This window comes from Dromiciops gliroides, chromosome 1 (assembly GCF_019393635.1).
Source record: "Dromiciops gliroides isolate mDroGli1 chromosome 1, mDroGli1.pri, whole genome shotgun sequence".
NCBI lineage: Eukaryota > Metazoa > Chordata > Mammalia > Microbiotheria > Microbiotheriidae > Dromiciops > Dromiciops gliroides.
Genome location: NC_057861.1, coordinates 498713247 through 498734943, shown reverse-complemented (window position 1 = coordinate 498734943; position 21697 = coordinate 498713247). Strand labels below are relative to the sequence as shown.

General features: G+C 36.9%; 1 protein-coding gene across 3 annotated transcripts in view; it reads left to right on the top strand.

The window, feature by feature from the left end:
• LOC122736585 (aminopeptidase O (putative)) overlaps positions 1–21697 on the top strand; it is a 495791-nt gene that overhangs the window by 69695 nt on the left and 404399 nt on the right. For all 3 annotated transcript variants that reach the window (XM_043978914.1, XM_043978916.1, XM_043978915.1), the window contains one exon: positions 18441–18594. In XM_043978914.1, coding sequence (XP_043834849.1) covers positions 18441–18594 — 154 coding nt within the window. The remainder of the gene's footprint in view (positions 1–18440; positions 18595–21697) is intronic.

Sequence of the window (21697 nt, the reverse complement as noted above, 5' to 3'; positions counted from 1 at the left end):
TTGAAGGAAAGCAGCATGCAGCTACAATATGATTGTATCATTTACATTTCCAAGGATCAAATTTTGTAGATAGTTTAGATCCAAAGGACCTCTGTTTTCTTATGACATGTTTATTGTATGATGAGCCTCCCTAGAGATAATATAAGAAGAAAATCCACAACAATGCATAGTTTTCATTACAGTGACACATAAACCCACATATCCATATGCTCACACCAGCAGGCTGCTAGTTTCCAGACTATAAAGGACCAAAGTGTTGGGCAACAGGTTATTAGAACTAAATAGAATATATCATCAGCATGATAAATTTAACAACTCATTGGAAGAAAAAGGAAGGACAAACACTGAACCTTGTCTAAATCAAGGAACTAATTCTTGTCAGTATCTTTTTAAATTAATGTCTCAGCAATTTGATAGGATTGTGATGACTTGACCAGCAGTTTTCCAAGTATACAATAGAACATTAGAAAAATTTAATCAATTTAATAGGTACCACACTTTTCCCCCCATAGGGAAAAGTTCTGCCACTAGCTTCAAATTGTCTTGTTTGAATCATTTATCATCTTGCTTTGTCCATATAACTTTACTCATGCAGACTACAATTTGTGCTCTGTGCTGTACATAATCATATTGGGGGAAATGATATCCATGGAAGAAGCATTTAAAATTGCTATTGATAGTGTCAGAAGTGACATCAGTGTTCAGAGTTCCTGGCAACAACCAGATTGGAGCTTAGTCATCCATGCTGCGCCTTTACCAGTACAATGAAAAATTGAAAAATGATTTTTGAATTGGCAGGGTAATTTTTTTTATTCTCTGGGAATTATAAGCAATTTTATCGTCTTTTCCCAAAGACTCAACATATATTCATCTTTTGGAAAAGGAAACAAAAAACTGCTAACATTTTTGCTGGAAAGATCAAGAAATAGAATTATAGTACCTAATTTTAGCTCTTTTCAAAGTGGAGAAAAATGCATGTGAGAAAGGGGGAAAAAGGTGTGAAATGTCTGGGTGTTCCCTTCCATGGGATTTTATTACATTTCTCTATGGTAAATAGGGATGTAGACATTACTTCACTCAAAGCAAAATGTTACATTCTGGCATGCCCAGATAGATCAACTATTCTTTTTTCTTTACTTTTTTTGTAGGAAGTTTCAGGGGGAGGACAGAACATCAGGGTTGGGATCCCTGCTGTGCAATTAGAAGCCAAATTCTTTCACCTCCTGATTGTTTAAAAACAAGCAACACAAGTTAGCTGCTTTCAGAATTTGCTCTTAGATTTATCTAAATTCATATATTAATGGCAAATCAGAAGATATTTAGAAGTTTGTAGAATTTTGATGGTTTTGTGACTGCTAGTAGATGTATAAAGTAAATACTATTTCTTGAATCAAGGAAACATAATATGAAAATGAATTATCTGTTTTCAAGAAGCAATGAGATCACAGATTGTATGTATATGTGTACATGTAAATACAAAAATACACATGTATATCTTGTCTCTTTTAGGTAAACACTATATATTATAATCCTTTATATATTCCCACAAAGTTGAGCACATAGTAGGTCCTTGATAACTTTTAAAAATTACTATTGAAGGATTAATGTTATTATGTGTATATATATGTGTGTGTATATATCTATATCTATATGTATAGAGATATATAGATATAACCTATATCAGATTACCTGCTGTCTAGGGGAGGGGGAAGGGAGGGGAGGGAGGGAGAAAAATCTGAAATTGTAAAGCTTGTATAAACAAAAGTTGAGAACTATCTTTACATGTAACGGAAAAAATAAAATACCTTATACATTAAAAAAAAATTACTATTGAACAGCAGCATTATTTTTAGTTAATTCTTTCACTTAGCTTTCTGAACATCTTGATAAATACAGATGTTCACATCTCTTTGTCTCTCCTAGACTTTAAAGTTCTGTAAGGCTAGGATTAGTTCTACTCAGTTATCTTTGGATCCCACCTAGCCTAACTCCATGGGCAATGAGGTCCTTGATAATATGCTTTCAGCTGGTTGTGTTATAATCTTCCTGTGTAAAATAAACATGACTCATTAAGTTTGGACTTGGACTTAACATTGACATGATTAACAACAACAATTGGCTTAAATTTTACAAGTACATTCATTTATATGACTCTTCTCTAGCACTGCCTTCCACGTGAAGCCTTTCCTGGGCCCAAATGCTTGTGTTCTACCTCCCTAAACTACCTCGTATGTATTTGTATTTATTCTGTACGTCCTTATTATAGACTTATGTAAGAGTCACATGCTTGTATAAGACTGCTTCATTTTTCTTTGTCCTTTGTATCCCTGGCATCTGGCACCTAGTAGGTATCTAATAAATGCTTGTTAATTGGTTGATTGATATGATATATTTGATCTTCACTACCAACGTGTGAATTAGCACAGGGCAACAGAAGTTTTGTCCCAAGCACTGGTATCCCAGGTAGTGTGCTTCCACCTCATAATGTTCTACTGCCTTCCCACAAAAGCATCAGTCTACCAGCTCCTATCCGCCTTTCCCCCAAAGTCTCATGGACCGGGCACTAGAAAGAACCCTGGATTTGGAGTCAGAAGGCCTACATCTGCCACTTCCTGCCTTAGTGATCACATAACTATGCTGGGCTTTACTTTCCTCGTCTGTCTCATGAGGAGATTGTACTAAATGACTTCTGAGGTCCCCTTTAGCTCTAAATTGTAGTGGTCCTATGATCCAGGGGGTGGGGAAATCAGAACAAGGGTAGTCGTCACACCTGGCTGCAGCTCCCCAGGTTTCCCTCATGTCCCCATAAACTCAGGTGGGATCTTTAGGAGGGGTCTACAATGGTGAGTGCTATTACTCTCCTTCCTCCATATCTAAAGTCAGACCCGGCCTTCTTCAGCCTTCTCTTCCCTCCCAGTTCATTGTTCCTTCTGGGATTCTCTATTATTGAGCCCCTCTTTCCCTTTTTCCCCTTCCATCTGAGAGCCTTCTCACATTTCTTTTACCTTCAGGTGCTCACTGAAACATAGCTTTTCTCCTGAAGCCCCCCTATCTCTTGCCAGCTTTACTTGGTGACGTTTCCTCGACAGCTGACGGTGTCACTTCCCCATGCTTGCTGCTGCCATCTGTGGACCTTCAGGTCACTCTCACTCTTTACCCCTAAAGTTCAGTGCTTGGCTCAGAGTTGTGTCCTCTGCCCTGCTTCGTACTCCCTTTGAATACTCCTTCCGTATCCCCTGCCTCTAAGCCCCAACCTCCCCAGCTCCCATGACCTCTGTCTCTCGGCCCTCTTCACCATGCACAGAAAGTAGTCATGGTCCTTCAGACCTTTCTCCCCCCTTCATCATCCCAGGTGCCAGGGAGCCTAGTTCTGGCTTTGTTCACAACAGCCCCGTGTGTTAGGCAGGGTATATATTATCATCCCTATTTCACAGACAAGGAAATCCGGGCTCAAAAGGTAGAAGTGACTGAGGGAGCATCACGTAGCTAGTAAGCTGAAGAGCCGGGCCTCAAACCTAGCACTCTACACCCAGTTCTTTTTTCATGATATTCCTGTGGCATTTCTGGCTTTTGTCATGTGTCCTGAGGAGGAGGAGGACAATGACGATGATGATAGTGAAACTGTATATAGTGCTTACGAAGTGCCAAACCCTGTGATAACTGCTCTGTCAATATAATCTCATTTTATTCTCACAGTAACCCTGGGAGTTTATTATCCCCATTTTACAGTTGAGGAATGTGAGGCAAATAGTGCTTAGGGGATATGCCCAGGGTCACTTAACTAGGAAGTGTCTGAGGCAGGATTTGAATTCAGGTCTTTTTGACCCCAAGTCCAGTGCTCTAGTGCTGAATTGAATTGATTTAAATTCATTTGAAACCCATCAACTCATTTCTTATTACAGATTCAGGAATGTAATTTTTAGCTCCTGGTTTTCTATATCATACAGGTCATAATATGTAGTCACACCAAATTAATGAGTAATAATTAGAGCTTTGGCTACAGATGACTAAAGTTAATACAGATTTTTTTTTTAAAGTTCAGTCCTCAATTCTTTCATGTTTTCCAAACTGAATAGAGCTGAGTTAGATCATTAACCAATGAACTGGAATCCTCAGGAACCCAGAAGGAAGAAGTAGATGGTTCAATAGATGGCACTCTTCCACCTGATTGAATGGCGAAAGTCACAGCATCCTGACTCTCTGTGCTATAACTAGCACACAGCAGAAAAACTGGAGCCTTTGAATAGGGACTTGACAAGCATCAGGACATGAAGAGAGGTGGCATAAGCTGGCACGTTGTATTTGTTACAATATTTGGATCCATCCTGGCTTTTGAATGTCTTCTTGTTTCCTTTGTTCTCCTTCCAGTATAACCCTTGAGTAACAGCCAAAAATAACCTAGGAAAGATAGTCAGATTACGAGTATTTAAGAGGATGGCACCGGCTAGCACTTCCTGTGTTTGGAAATGTGGCTCTTAAAACTTAAGTTGAAAAAAAGGCTTATGTCAGCTAAAAATACAAATCCCAGAAGCAAAAATAAGAGAGGGAAAGCATGACCAATAATTGGTGTACTTTCCAGCTCTAACAAATTCTTTATATAATTTTGAATAAATTAATAATTAACAATAATAGTAGTATTAGTAATAGTAATAGCTAAAAGTTATATAGTACCTACTCTGTGCCAAGTACAGTGCTAAGAACTTTATAATTATTATCTAGTTTGATTCTCACAACATCTCTGGGAGGTAGGTAGGTGCTATTATTATCCCTATTTTACAAATAAGGAAACTGAGGCAAACAGAGATTAAGTTATTTGCCTGGGGTCACAGAGCTAGTAAGTATCTGAGGTCTGATTTGAACTCAGATCTTCCTGACTCCGGTTTCTGGTGCTCTATCCAGAAATTTCTTGATTTTGAGCCTCAGTTTTCCCATCTGTAAAATGAGAGGGTAAGACTAGCTGATTATTAATTATAAATCATAAAGCACTGATATTTTATGATCCAGTGCAAAATGTAGTGCAAATGTAGTGACTTATGATGAACCATAACTATATTATAGAGAAGCCTTTCTGGCTGAGTTTCTAGTCATTTGGGAAGGTTGCTAAAGAAGGGGGAAAGTACTCAATAATAATAGAATAATGAATCAAGAGAAAGCAGAAAAGGATAAAGATAAAGAATTTTATCAAATTAAATTAAGCATGGATCGATCCACTGTTTAAAAAATTATATTGGTCTTTCTGAAAGCAGAAAACTTTAAGACATTAAAGGGATTGTTTTAATATAAATTTAAAACAGAAATTTAAAAGAAGTTTTAAATGCCTAATGAAAGCATTGTATCTTTGAAGAAATGTAGGAGTACACCGAACTCTGTAAAACTAAAGTGTGGGGGCAGCTAGGTGGCACAGTGGATAAAGCACTGTCCCTGGATTCAGGAGGACCTGAGTTCAAATGCGGCCTCAGACACTTGACACTTACTAGCTGTGTGACCCTGGGCAAGTCACTTAACCCTCATTGCCTGCAAAACAAACAAACAAACAAACAAACAAACCCAAACAAAAAACTAAAGTGTGATAATATATCTTTAGGTTAAATTATAATAGCAAATTTACCCCCTAAAGTATAGTTTAAAGATAGAGACTTTCCATAAGATTAATAATCCCTGTACACAAATTTCCATATGTAGTTGTAACTTCCCTCTGCAAAATCCAACTCTAATTTAGTTTCATCTTGGCATTGAAGAGAGCCCAGGGTTCTCAAAACCTATACCAGCACAACTCCAGTTCTGGCAGATTCTCCGATGCTGGAAGAGCTTCAAGGATGGTCCAGTTTGGCACAGAGAGTCTTATCACCAGTTGACTTGATACTTGATGAATTCTTTGGCCTTGGCAAACTGTGAAACGAAGAGAAAATCAAAATGATTCATTTCTATGTGCAGCCCCCAACCACATTTACAGTGATGGTGGCAAAATGATAGAAACGGGGGCAGAGCATACCAAGAATCACAGCCATATGCAAATTTTAACTCATTGGTACTCAGTATGGAAAGTTCTTGTCCAATGACCGATAAGTGTGTATGCTGTTGGGGGAACTGAACCCTATCACATTTTCACTATAAATGAAACCAACAGAAAGGAAGAACAGAGAAATGAAAGTATAGTTCACAGGTATACTATGAAGAGAAAAGTGAAAGAAGTTCGGAGTTCTTTTTGTGTGCCTCCCAAAATGACAAGAAATATCATTTCATGGGACATTGGTTTCATGCATATTATAATGCTAATGACAAATATTTGCAAAAAGACCACAAAGAAAAGTATTACAGCTTATGCACCAGCATATTTCAGATATTAAAGATGTAGAGACATTTTCTGAAGAAATAGATAAAATTGTCTAAACTAAATTAGCATGTACTTTGAAAGTCAGTGACTTCAAGGCAAAGATGGAAATAGGTAAGCATGGTGAGATATGTATGTGAAAAAGTAGATCAAGAATAAGGAATGAAAGAGACTAAAGATTTGTAGACTGTACAGAAGTATTGTGCCTATATGTCAGGAATCATTTTGTTTGTTTGTTTTCTTCCCCCCCCCCCGCAATTTATTTAGAATTTTATTTTTTCCCCAAATTACATGTAAAATTTTTTTTTACAATTTTGTGTTCCAAATTCTCTTCCTCCCTGCCCCCCCTTAAGAACACAAGTAGGAATACTTTTTTTGAGAAAAGAATTGGAAGATGCTGGACATCACAAGCACCAAATAGTATTGTACAAAATTAATGTAGTTAAATGTTTATATACAAGAAATGGCTTGTTACTGCTGGGGGAGATATTCCTGAATCAGCTGTCTATGTCCAGTTAAAACCTCCTATTTGAGGAAGGATCACAATTAATTCAAAGTTAGAAGGAATGAAAATTTTCAAAAATGATTCTAAAATCATAGATCATAATTTTAGAACTAAAAGGGAATTTAGAAGCCATTCAGGCCCATGCTTTAGTAATGGCATTTTGCCAGGCGTGTAGAGAAAGGATTAGGGGAAAGCCTTGAGGTAGGGAGACTAACTTGGAGATTATTGCAGTTATCCAGGCAACAGATGATGAAGGCCTGAATTAGAGTGGTAGCCCTGTGAGCAGAGAGAAGGGCATATGCACAAAAGATGTTGTATATGCCCTTATTTGGCAGATAAGAAAACTGAGGTTAATTTCAAACTCCACATCTCCAGCTCAGAATTCACTGTTCTCCAAACCCAGCCCACTTTTGTACTTTCCTATTACTGTTGAAATCATCAGCACCTTCCAGGTTCATGACTCAGGAGTCGTCTTTAATACTCATCTTTCATAACTACCTCCCACCTGTCTAATCAGTTACCAAGTCTTACTTATTACACAACATCAACATCTCTTGTATATGTGCCCTTCTTTCTACTCACGTGGCTACCACTCTAATTCAGGCCTTCATCATCTGTTGCCTAGATAATTGCAATAATCTCTAAATTAGTCTCCCTACCTCAAGGCTTTTGCTTAGTCTTCCCTCTACATACCTGCCAAAATGATATCATTAAAGCACAAATCTGACCTTGTCACTCCCCTCTTCAAGAATCTCTTGTGGTTCCCTATTGCCTCTAGGAGGAAATACAAAGTCTTCTGTCATTTAAAAACTTTCCTAACCTGGTTCCAGAGGGCATTTTCATGTCTATTAAACATTACTTCCTTTCATACATACAGCTAAATTGACCATCTTACTATTCTTCACATATTACACTTTTTCTACTTTCATCTTTGCATAATTAGTTTCTCTCTTTGCCAGGGATGCTGTCCCTCTTCCCTGTCCATCTCAAAGAATCTCTGGCTCCCTTCAAAGTTAATTTCAAATACTACTTCCTATGTTAGGCCTATATCTCCCAGTCAGTGCATCCCCCTGAAATTACCATGTATTTTACTGTCTCTGTCTCTCTGTATCTCTCACAGACACACAGATATACATGTTGTTTTCCTTTATAAAATGTAAGATCTTTGAGGACAGGAACCTTTTCATTTTTTGTATTTGTATCCCCAGTATCTCGTTAGTGACAGGCACATAGTAGGTACTTAATAACTGCTTGTTGATTAAATGAAAGGCTTTAGATGTAGACCACAATGTCTTCCTATGGATGCTTAACAGATACAAACCAATTACAAGGTCTCCTTTACAAGGAGACCAAAAGAGCCTAAAAGGTGACTTAATCAGCAAACTTGACCTATTAGTCAGACAGGCAAGTGGCAGCCCAAAGCAGCACTAGTAAATACAGCTCATTTGTAAAATCTCCCAGAGGATGATAACAGAAGAGTATGAACAATATATTGCCTCATCGAACAGCAGCAGCAGAGGGTAAACTGTGTTTAAAGAAAGCTTGGCCTTCTATCACTCATAAAAAACAATAATGATGAAAAGAACTGGATTAAATCAAGGAGGTGTATTCTGGAAACAATGTATTTGTATGAGGGTGTTGGGGGTTCTATTTACAAGATATCTAAAGAAAGTTACTAAAGACGTGGAAAAAAAGTCTCAGACATAATTAGTGTGAAAAAAAGTGCAACAACTACTGACCTATATACCTACTTCCATACTTGTATACAATTTTCATGAGAACCTGCTACACACACATTGAGGGCATCCTAAGTGACGTATTAGGAAGGAACAGGCAGTCATCCACAAAGAATATCCCACAATAGACTGGATCTGGAGTATCCCACTATTGACTAGAAGATGAAAGAATACAAGATCCCGTTATGCATGATGTTTGTTGGCAATTAACAAAATGCCGGAGCAAAATGCCTGAAAATGTGTTCTTCAACAAAGAAACAGTTATTTATACATCCAAATTATTCAAGATTTTAAAAAAGATTACTTGAAAAGTATCTTAACAGAAATAACCTTTTTTTGATCATGAATATCAGGCATGACATATAACAAGAAGAAATATTTTTACCACAGTCATGGTGGAGCTCTAGCTCAGTCCAAATTAAAGACAGATTTCCTATAGATTAAGGTCCTACTGGTGTTCCTGTTTTCAGATGGTGCTGTACTGGCTCCGTCAAGCCCCAGAACATTATAGAACCTCCTGGAAAAGGTCTGTAACCACCTAAAAGAGTCTGTCCTTACTATCCACACGTGAAAAATGAAGTGAATGACGAGTGTCTATTGGCCAGAATATGCCCCACAAGTAGATGAACAGCCTATAGAGTTTGTCTGTCCATCTTGGATAGACCATGCAGCTTGACCATGAATTGGGCCCAGAATTAAATAGGAAGAAGAGAATGGGTCAGACTGCCTTCAATAAATTACAGAGCTCTTTTAATGCCCTCAAACTTTTCCCAGAAACAATACAAGCTGAATTGTTTTGTGACTCTAAGGAAGTCACCTAACCTCTGTGGGCTTCAATTTCCTCATCTATAAAATGATAGGTTTGGACTTCACGGCCTCTGAGGTGCCTTTCAGCTCTAAATCTATTGTCCTGTGGCCTGTCTTTCTGATCCTAATATTTTAATGGTTGTGCATAGCTGTGAGTCATGGAATTCTACAGTACTGGATGAATTTAAAATGTGTATCACACAGAGGACAATGGAATGAAGTATGGTTGGTGTGAGCTGGTTGAAGCATACAATAAAATAGATACTTGAAAGTATTTTGGGTAAATGATATAAATCAATCAGTCAATTAATAATTATTCATTAAATGCCTATTAAGTTCCAAGCACAGATGCTTGTGCTGGAGGTAAAAAGACAAAGAAGAAACACACCCTGTTCCCAAGAAGCTTATGCTATATATATATAAAAGATATATAGTTACAGATATAAATGTGTATATACACATATATGTACATAAATATGTAAAATGTGTACAGATAAACATTATTTTCCAGAGAAAAGGCACTAGCAGCTGAGTAGATCAGGAAAGGCTTCATGTAGAAGATAGTATTTTATCTTAATCTTGAAGGAGACCAGAGATTGTGAGAGGTGGAACTAAGGAGGGAGTGCATTCTAGGCATGGAGGACAGCCATCATTAAGGCTTAGAGACAAAAGATAGGTGTCATCAGGGAAATTTATAAATAAAAAATGAAGGACCATTTATTTGGTGAAAACTAGGGAAATGCCCTTAGGAGAAGTTAAGGAAGGGCCATAGCACATTGAGTAGACTCCCTGTTGTTAATTTGTGGCTGGAAATGGGTGGCTCACACAGGGTAAAAAAAAAAAAAGTCATGAATTGGTTGTGATCTTCATTGGAGGCAATATCTAAAACTTCGATTCCAAATTGAAGATTTCATAGATGCATTCGAGGAGTTGAGGATTTTAAATGTAACTTCGATGTATTAAAATACTGAGTTTTAAAAACTAAATAGGAAAATGCATTTTGTTAGGATGGGAATTTCTCTACTGAACATGAACTGACTTCTGTATCTCCTTTTTTCTCCACTGATACTTTTTTCTATGTCTATGTAAGAAAATCATCCAATTATTAGTAGGTTAGTGTTTAAAACTATTAATGAATAAATGTTAAGGTGACAGTATGACTTTCCATAGGGCCCTTGACTCTTATTTACACGACAGAATATAATATTGTCTCTTACCATTTGGAAAATTACTATTTCAATATGTTGTAGAAAAAATGAAGACCTCTTCAAGGTAAATTACACCCCTGTTTCAGGGATTAAATGCCCATTTGTATTTTATAGCAGCTGCTATTATGATTATGTGACAAACATCTGACATGATTTTATTCTTGTGGTTACAAAAATTAAAGCCTAATAGCATTTTATTTTTCTAAAAAATATTCCAATCTGAGAAAATGGCTTAAAAGCTTTAGGAAATTATGATCTGTTTTTAAGGAGGTCAGGCAAGCAGACTTCAAGGTAGGTAGCTTAGAAAGGAGAGTAAGCTGGATGACTGCCCAAGCCTGACAAGTTAGGGGGTGTCATTTCCTTTGGGTTACTCCCCTGTCACACTAACACTCTGCTGGTTTTGCTAATGAGCCCTGGTCTAACTAAAATGATTCAGTAGAATGATGAGCTACTGGCCTTGAGAGAGTAGAAATGCCAGGTTTATTTTAAGTACAGTGTGTTCTCTTATTTTACAGGTGGTGTAGCCAGAGTCTAGAACAAGTAAAGGGAGGAAATTGAAGAAACACACTTTGTTCGGTTTTATTAAGGATGACTTATTTAAAACTAACCCTATTTAAATAGAATCCAAATGGCCTATTCTCCTTGGAAACATTCACGATGCCTCCATTTTATTAAAAAATATATTTTGTTTATATTTATAAATGTATATATATAAGTGTGTGCATGTATAGTTTTTACAGCACAATATTTTGGAGAAATCCTCCTACTCTACCCCCAAACCCACTCCTAGTTTAACCTCCCCTTTGTAACCAAGGAAGACAATTCAGGAAAAATATCCCCCATAATGACTGCATCTAACAAGGAATACACCATTTCTTTTTGGTGCTTGCAAACCTTCTGTTATGAGGAGAGTGGTGTATTTCATTATGTGTTCTCCAGGACATTTCACTTTTCCTTTACCCTGAATTTCACTTCCTTTTAGTGATATTGTATTTCTATTGCTTGAGTCATATATGTTATTGTTCTTTTGTTTCTGCTGACTTATTTCTTTAAAAAACATTTTTTTTTTGGTGGGGCAGTGAGGGTTAAATGACTTGTCCAAGGTCACATAGCTAGTAAGTGTCAAGTGTCTGAGGCTGGCTTTAGAACTCAGGTCCTCCTGAATCCAGGGCTAGTGCTTTATCCACTTGCCACCTAACTGCCTCCTGCTTACTTATTTCTGAATCAATTCATTTGTTTTCCTATGATTTTCTGTTACTCATAATTTTCATTTCTTACTGCAATAACATTCCATTATATTAATATACTGTAGTTCTATCAGCCATTCACCACTCTGTTTCTATTCTTCAGTACCACAAAGAGGTTATGAGATTTTAGTGTAGAATGGAAGTTTGTTTCTATCATTGATTTACTTGGAGTATATGCCTTATATGGGATCTTTGGTCAAAGGTATTGATTTCTTTTTTTATATCACATTCTTTTCTGAATATGTCTCTTCTTTCTTTAACAGGCAACCATACCTTGTAATAGAAATTTTTAAAAAATTAAAAGCATGAAAAAAAGTAGCTCAGCAAAACCAAATCATTGGACCATATCTTATGGGGGCAGCAAGGTAGTGCAGTGGATAAAGCACCAAACTTGGAGTCAGAAAGACCAGAGTCCAGATGTTCCCTTATTAGCAGTGTGACCCTTGGGCAAGTCATTTAGCCTCCATCCCAGTTTCTTCCATTGTAAGATGGGAGTAATAATAATAGCACCTACCTTTCAGGGTTGTTGTGAAGATAAAATGAAATAGTAACTGAGATAAATAAGATAAACTGCTTAGCACAGTGCCTGGCACATAGCAAGCTCCATATAAATGTTAGCTGTTATTGTTGTTATTATCATAGTAGTTGTGTCAAACCCAAATAGAAAGGGGGGGCACCAAACTATACATAAAGATCTCTGTGGCCCATATATTGACTTAGAAAACCATATATTAATATTATCTGCATTTGTATTTTTGTTGATTTTGTTAAATATTTCCCAATTACATTTTTTTTTAAAGTGAGGCAATTGGGGTTAAGTGACTTGCCCAGGGTCACACAGCTAGTAAGTGTTAAGTGTCTGAGGCCGGATTTGAACTCAGGTACTCCTGAATCCAGGGCTGGTGCTTTATCCACTGCGCCACCTAGCTGCCCCTCCCAGTTACATTTTAACCTGGTTCAGGCTGCACTCAGGAGTTTTGTGGTCCACATGTGACTCCTGTGTTTGAAACCTCTAGCTTCTAGCATATGAAATATTCCACCCCTATATTCTCCCTTGTAAGGGCTAAAATTCTAGCTAAACTATCTAAAAATCTAATGAGTGGTTGCCAATAAATTATAAGCTTTAGCAAGAGTATTAAAATGTTTAAGTATTTATTAAAGAGCATTAGGATCAGAGAGAAAGGTAAAAATCTAACTATTTATTTATTTATTTTGGTGAGGCAATTGGGATTAAGTGACTTGCCCAAGGTCACACAGCTAGTAATTGTTAAGTGTCTGAGGCCAGATTTGAACTCAGGTCCTCCTGAATCCAGGGCCAGTGCTCTATCCACTGTGACACCCAGCTGCCCCCCAAAATCTAACTATTTCTAAGAGACCCCATCATCCCACCCACCATGGTGAGGTCAGGAACCAAAAAGAGACAGAACCCCTCCGCCAGTGTCTGCTTCCTACTTCGTGTCCCCCTCCCAGAAATGGGAGGCTCCTCAAGTTGATTGGCTGGTAGCCTTGATAGCCAGTACCCACGAGCACAGGTCACTCCCTGACGCTAAGGACCTTGACCACATGTCTTGCTCTCAGAGGCCTTCACCTCATGGCGGAGCTTTTCTACAGTAAGTCTCCAACAGGTGGCGTCATTCTAATCGTTACACCCTTCTCATTAATGAAGTTAGGGCAGGCACATGGTCTCCTTTTCTCCAGAGGCAGGCGTGGTCACTGTTGTTAGCACTGACTTTCCCTTTTATCTTTTTCTATTGTTCTAGTCTCCTGTGCTGCTTTTCATATGTGCCTTCCCATGCTCCTCTGATTGTTTTCTATTTGTTGTGTACCACAGTTTGTTCCCTAGAACCCTTTGTTTCTAGGAATTGGCGACCATCAAAGTACTGCTATGTATTGTTTGATCTTTCTGTCTTTGACCTTCTTAGGATATATGCCCAGTATTAGTATCTTTGGGTGAAATGGTGTATATGCTTTAGTTACTTCTGAACTGTTTTCGAAAATGGTTGGACCATTATACTTCTAGCAGCAGCATGGTTATCTTACTAAAACCACTCCAACATTAGCTATTTGTAAATTTTATCATCTTCGCCATTTTGCTAAGTAACAAGTGAAACTTCAGAGTTGTTTTGGTTTCCATTTATCATCTTATTAATGACTTGGGGCAGTCTTTTCTATGTTGATAGTTAGTAATTCATTTGAAAAACTATTTAAACCTATCCTTTGACTACTTATCCATTGGGAATGGCTCACGTATATTTGTCTTAATTCCATATATGTTTAGATATAGATAAATACATACATGTGATATCAAGATCTTACCAGAAATATTTGATGCAATGATTCCTCCCCACCCCAAACTGTTTTCCTTTCTTAGGCATTCATTGACTTTATTAGTGTAAAAGGTTTATAAAATAATGAAAGAAAAATTATATTTTTAATCTTTTATAATATTCTCTATTTTGTCTTAGTTCCAGTTGGTTAGATTGAATTTTTAAAATATAATGCTATTGTCATTTTGTTAGAATTTTATTTAAAATATTTATACCAATATTTTTAGTGATATTGATCTGTATTTCCCTTCATTTTATTTTTCAGTTCTAACTTCTGTGAAAGTTAGCTCAGTACTGTATTTTCCATTTTGTCTCCTTTCTGTTAGATTTATCTAGTTCTGAGAGAAGAAAATTATAATTTTCAAAAATTATTGTGATGTTAGTTCTTTTGGGATTCACTTAAATTTTCCTTTATAAGTTAAGATCATTTGCCAGTTGGTGCATTTATATTTATAATAGATACTGTTTATGTTTAGTATTGATATTTTCTTTTTTAATAATAAACATTTTTATTTATAGTTTTAAGTTCCAAATTTTATCTCTCCTTCCCTCCCTTACTTCTCTGAGTCAGTAAGCAATCAGATATAGATTATACATGTGCAGTCACGTAAAACATTATCATATTAGTCATTTTGTATAAGAAAACTGTATTCAAGAAAAAAATGAAAGAAAGTGAAAAATAGCATGTTTCAGTCTGTGTTCAATCAATATCAATTATTTCTTTGGAGCTGTATAGTATGTTTCATCATGAATCCTTTGGGATTGTCTTGGATCGTTGTATTGCTAAGAATAATTGAGTAATTCACAGTTCTTCATCAAAAAATATTGCTGAACTGCACAGTGTTCTCTTGATTCTGCTCTCTTCACTTTGCATCAGTTCATACAATCTTTCCAGGCCTTTCTGAAATCATCCTCCTTGTCATTTCTTATAGCACAATAATATTCCATCACCATCATATGCCACAGCTTGTTTAGCCATTCCTCAATTGATGGGTATTCCTTTGATTTTCACTTCTTAGCCACCACAAAAAGAGATGCTATAATGAATATTTATTTTTAAAATTAGAAAGTTGGTGAATAAAAAGTCTAAAATAGGCACAAAAGAGAAGGTATTAAAATTAAAGGAGAAATAAATAAGCTAGAAGCAACCTCCCCTACAGAAATGATAACTAAAACTAAAAGCTTGGAAAAGACTGATAAAATTGGTAAACCTTTAGCTAATCTGATTAAAAGAAGGCAAAAATGAAAATTTACAAAATAGCAAATGAACAAGGTGAAATCACAACAAAACAAGAAGAAATAAATCTACCTAACATACAAAGTTATATGGTGACAAAATTGAGAACACAGAAGAAATACAGGAATAACTTTAAAAATACTCAGAATAATAGAAAGCCAAATAAATATCTTAAAAAGGTCAATCTGGGGCAGCTAGGTGGCGCAGTGGATAGAGCACTGGCCCTGGATTCAGGAGAACCTGAGTTCAAATCCAGCCTCAGACCCTTGACACTTACTAGGTGTTGTGTGACCCTGGGCAAGTCACTTAACCCCAATTGCCTCAAAAAAGGAAAAAAAAAAAAGGTCAATCTTAGAAAAGGAAATAGACTTTTATGGAAAAGTATTACCAAAGGGAAGAAAATACAACAATTCATGGTCCTTATGGACCCATAGGAGAATTCTGTCAAACTTTAAAGAATATTTAGCACTTATATTACAGAAATTGAAAAAGAACACAGCTTACTAGAATATTTTTATGAGATAAATATAGTCCTAGTACCCAAACCAGTGAAAGATAAAATATAGACCTACAGTCTTTATATCTTTAATAAATAGCAATTCAAAAATTTTATACAAAATCCTGTCAAATAGACTACAATGATTTATCCAATAAATCATTCATTTTGACCAGATTGAATTCATAGCAGAGATGCAAGAATGCTTCAACATTAGGAAAACAATCAACATAATTAATCATATTAAAAATAAAACATCCAAAACCACGTGATTATTTCAACATATGCAGAAAAAGCCTTTGACAGAGTTCAATACTTCTTTTTACTAGGGGGAAAAAGCTCTAGAAGGACCTTTCTTTAATATAATAAAAAGCATCTAACTAATGCCAAAAGAAAGCATCATGTGTAACGGGGATATCCTAGAACCTTTTCCAGGAAAAGTGGTAGTAAAACAAGGATGTCCTTTGTCCTCCATCAATTGACATGACTCTGGAAATTCTAGCAGCAGCAATAAGATGATAAAAAAAATTAAGGGCATAAAGATAGGTAAAGAATAGATAAAATTAACCTTATTTGCTAATGGTATGAAAGTATATTTGGAAAATCTTAGGAAATCAGCAGAAGTACTAAGTGAGAAAATTAACAGATTCAGCAGTGTCCAGGCTACAAAATAAACACTGAAAAGTCAATAGTATTTCTCTATAATAGTAACAAAACACAAGAGGCAATAATAAGAAGGGAAATCCTTTTCCAGTGGCTACAAAATGTGTAAAGTATCTGGATTGATTAATTTACAGAAATAGGAAACTAAAAAGTTTTTTTCACAGATACAATGTACCTAGGAAGCAGTTTAATGGGGAAAAAAATCTTTGATCAAATTTATCTTATCAAATAAGGATTTGGTATCTTAGACACATGCCCACCTACCCACATACATAAATAAACAGTGGCTATGGTTTTATATTTATAAATATTATAAATAACCAATAACCATCTAATGAATAAATAAATGGTGAAAAGATATGAACAAGCAGTTCTCAAAAGAATTATAAAATATTCATAACCCCATGAATGAATGCTCCACATCACTAATATTAAGAGAAATGCAAGGGGCAGCTAGGTGGCGCAGTGGATAGAGCACCAGCCCTGGAGTCAGGAGGACCTGAGTTCAAATCTGGCCTCAGACACTTAACACTTACTAGCTGTGTGACCCTGGGCAAGTCACTTAACCCCAATTGCCTCACTAAAAAAAAAAAAAAAAGGACTCAACTATTTCACCTCACACTGTGTTACTTGGCAAAAGATGACAAAAGATGATGTAGTCACTATTGGAGGGTTTGGGGGAACATAACAGTGGTGCATTTTGGGTAGAGTTTTAAATCATTGCAGCCATTCTGAATAGCAATTTGGAATTATTCAGACAGTGACTAAAAAGTCCAATACTTTGACCCAGAGATTCCATTACTGGGCTTTTACCTCAAGGAGGCTGCTGATAAGAAGAAAATCATGTACTCCCGAAATAGTTATAGCTCTACTTTTTGTGATAGCAAAGAATTACAAGCAATATAGATGCCTCTCTGTTGGGGAATGGCTAAACAAACTATAGTACATCAATGTAATGGAATACTACTGTGCTGTAAGAAATGATGAATGTAATGAATACAAATAAGCATAGAAAGAACTACTTGAACTAATGCAGAGTGAAGCAGTGTCAAGAAAAAAATATATACAGTAACTACAGCATTGTAAACAGAAAGAACAATCACACACAAAATATCAAAAGCAAATTTTCAAAATTATAAAAAAGCCTAATTTGACAGAAGAGATTCTAGAAGACACTTTTAATCTACTGTTTTCCAGACACTGGATGTCCACACATGCTGCTCATTGCATCTATTTTCCGAAATTTTCAATGTATTGATCTGTTACGCAGATTTTCCCTCTTTAAAATATTATTTATTATATATGAAAACTCTCAGGGAGGGAGGGTAGAAGGGATACTGGGGGAAAGTATGGTAATGGACAAAACAAAATACATTAATAAAAACATTTAAAATGTGGGGGGAAAACTTTGAGAGATTTAAAACTTCTGATCAGCACAATGATCAATCATGATTCCAGAGTACCTCCTGACAGAAAAGTGGTGGACTCAAATGCAGAATTAGGCAAATATTTTTGGCTATGTTCAATGCGGGAATTAGTTTTGCTTGACTGTACATATTTGTTAGACAGGTTTTGTTTTCTTTTTTATTCCCAATGTGGGTGAAGAGAAGTGGGAGAGAGAGAAAATAAATTTTGTTAATTTAAAAATTGAATTTTTTTAAAAAAGAAAAAGCTTAAGTTTAGTAGGTATCTCTGACATCAACTTAGTAAGCCATGGGTACTTTGAATCCAAGGTAACATCCTTATAGTTGAAATAACCTCTAAAGACCAACTTTTATTGGTTTGTCATACTAACCTCTTCAATTATGTTTAATGGAAAAGAAATACAGCATTAGGACCATTGTTTGTACTTATATGACCCAGTGTTCACTTCTTGCTTGTAGGGCGCTTGAGCTGGAATTACTATGTAACCATGCCAATGCCAGCATCTACCTTCACAATTGCAGTTGGGTCCTGGAGAGAAGTGAAGCTGGAACCCTGTTCTTCGAATGAACTGTCAACTGTGACATCTTTTCCATCTTCAGAGGCAGACTCTAGGTTGGTGCTTGTGTTCTTCCTGAATGATACATGCTTGAGGAGATAATAAAAACCCATTTTTTTCCAAGCCATTATGAATATGAGTCATCATAGCTAAGGAATTCCAATCCAAGGTTTGTTTAGTAAGAACAGGATAAAATGCTACTGGAAAAATACAGAATTAGAAAGCAGGAAAATGGCTTTATTATTATGCAGAAATATGTGTGTACAGTATGGTCCCAAAAGTCTTAGTGCAGGCTTCAGTTTAAACCCACACTAAGCCTTTTAGGGCACCCAGTACACCCATCCATCCATCCATCCATCCATCCATCCATCCATCCATCCATCCATCCATCCATCCATACACCCTCCCCCCGCCCCCCCCCATACCCTCACACCCCTTCCTGGAGCCATGTATAGAGCCTGCAGAGACAGAATTGCATAGTAGATAGTCAGCCTTAGGGTCAGGAAGACCTGGGTTCTAGTCTTGCCAGACACATGCTGTGACTATGTGAACCTGGTGAAATCACTTAGTTTCTTAATGTTCGAAGTATCTCCCTAAGACTAAGCTGCTGAATTTTTGCTCATCTGCATTGGTAGAGGGAGCTCTATGATTAGGACTTCTCAACACCAGTGAAATCACAGGTCTAGAATAATACTGGATAAATATTCTATGGAACTAGGTCAGCATTTTTCAAAGTAAATTTGCCACAGAATACTTTTGCACTTAAAATATATTGATGGACACTAGAATGGCAAGTTTCAGTGATTCCCTGTTGTCTCTAGGATTGAATATAGATTCCTCTGTTTGGCATCAAAATTTGGCCACAACCTTTCTTTCTAGGCTGATATTACTCCCCCATATACATTATTTTCTAGCCAAATTGGCCAAACTTTGCTGTTGCTTGTGTACCACATTCCTTCTCTTTCCTCTGCCCTTGCATAGACTGCCCCCTATTCCTGTAACATACTCCCTTTTTCCTCTACCTCTTGGTACCCATAGAGTTATTCAAGAGTTTAGTGCCACTTCTTTCAAGAATCCTTTCCTGATTTCTAAATTTGTTATTAGGCCATTCACCAGGCAGCTAGGTGATACAGTGAGTATTGGGCCTGAAGTCAGGAAGGCTCCTCTTTCTGAATCCTACAGCCTGTGTGACCCTGGTCAAGCTGCTTAACTCTGTTTGCCTTAGTTTCCTCATCTATAAAATTAGCTGGAGAAGGAAATGACAGACCACTTCAGTATCTTTGCCAAGAAAATCCCAAATGGGGTTATAAATAATGGGACTTGACTGAAACAACTGAACAACAATAACAAAAAGAATCTGTTCACCATCCCCTCCTTCCCTGATGTCACTTTGTATATATCATAAATTTACTTATCTATGAATATGTAGTATCTTCCCAAAAGGAGATAAGCTCCTTAAAGGTTTATGCAGGATAGATTGGAAATAATATAAGGGAAACTGCTAGCATTCAGAAGGATTGTAAAAAGCTTTTCGTAGAAGGTGGGACTTTAACTGCAACTTAAAGCTAGGGAAGCCAAAAGGCAGAGATGAGCAGGGAAAAAATTACAGGTCTGGGGGATAGCCAGAGAAAATGTCCAGAGGCAAGAGATGGGGGAAAGGGAAAGAAAGAGAACATTCATTTGTTGAGCATCCACTACATACAAATACTGTGTTAAGCACTTTACAAATAACTCATTTGATCCTTACAACACTCCTAGGAGGATCTTCATTTACATTGAAGAAACTGAGGCAAACAAAGGTTAAGTGACTTGCCCAGGGCCACTGTTAGGAAGTATCTGAGGCTAGATTTAAACTTTTTTTCCTTCTTGAAACCAGGTCCAGTATGCTATCTAGTGCTCAGCCTAGCTACCTAGGGTGTATTGTGTGAGGAACAGCAAAGAAGGGCAATATCACTGGATCCTTTGATTTTGTTTTGTGGGAGATATAAGGTGTAACAAGACTGAAGAGATAGGAGGGGGTTCCAGGTTGTAAAGGGCTTTGAATGCCAGAGTGTTTTGTAATTGAACATTGAAGTGATAGAAAGCCAATGGAGTGTAGAGGGATTGGTGTGACATGGTCAGACCTGTGCTTTGGGAACATCTGTTTGACAGCTGAGTAGAAGATGAACTGCTGGAGGGAGAGACTTATGGCAGGGAGACCAACTAGCAGACTATTGTAGTAGTCCAAATGCGAGATCTTTCACCAAGTTAGTGGGAATGTCAGAGGAGAAAAGGGAATGTATATGAGAGATATTATGAAGGTAAATTTGACAGGACTTGACAAAAGATTGAATATGGGAGTTGAGAGAGAGGAGTTAAGAGATGACACAGAGGAAAAAACAAAAAAACTAACAAAAAGGATGACACGTAGGTTGTTACCCTGAATGACTAGAAGGGTGGTGGTGACCTCAATAGTAATTGGGAAGTCAGGAAGAAAGGAGGGTGTGGGGGGAAATATTTAAGTTCAATTTTCAACATGCTGAGTGTTTAGAAGAAACATAAAGGCTGGATAAATAGATATGAGAATCATTAGCATAGAGATGATAATTGAATGCATGGGAGCAGATGAGATCAAGTGAAATAATATAGACAGAGAAAAGAAGAGAACTCATGACAGAGCCCTAGGAGACACTCACCATTAGTGGGTATAACTTGGATGAAGATCCAGCAGAGGAGATTGAGAGGGAGTGGTTATATAGATAGGAAGAGAACCAGAAGAGCAGTGTCCCTGAAACTCAGAGTGATGAGAGTGTTAGGTAGAAGGGAATGATCAACAGTGTCAAAGGCTGCAGAGAGGTCAAGAAGAATGAGAATTGAGAAAGGGACTTTAGATTTAGGAATAAAGAGATCATTAGTAACTTTGGAGAGAGGTGAATAATGAGGTTGATTACCTGACTAGAGAGAGTTAAGAAGAGAGTGAGAGGGAAAGAAGTGGAGGCATCAATTATAGAAAGCCTTCTCAAAGAGTTTAGCTATGAGGAAGAGAGATATTGGATGATAGCTATTAAGGATGGATAGATCAAGTGAGGTTTGGGGAGGGGTATTTTATTTTTTAAAAAAATATTTTGTGGGGGCTGAGTCAAGATGGCGGAGGAGAGGCTGTGACTCCCACAAGCTCCA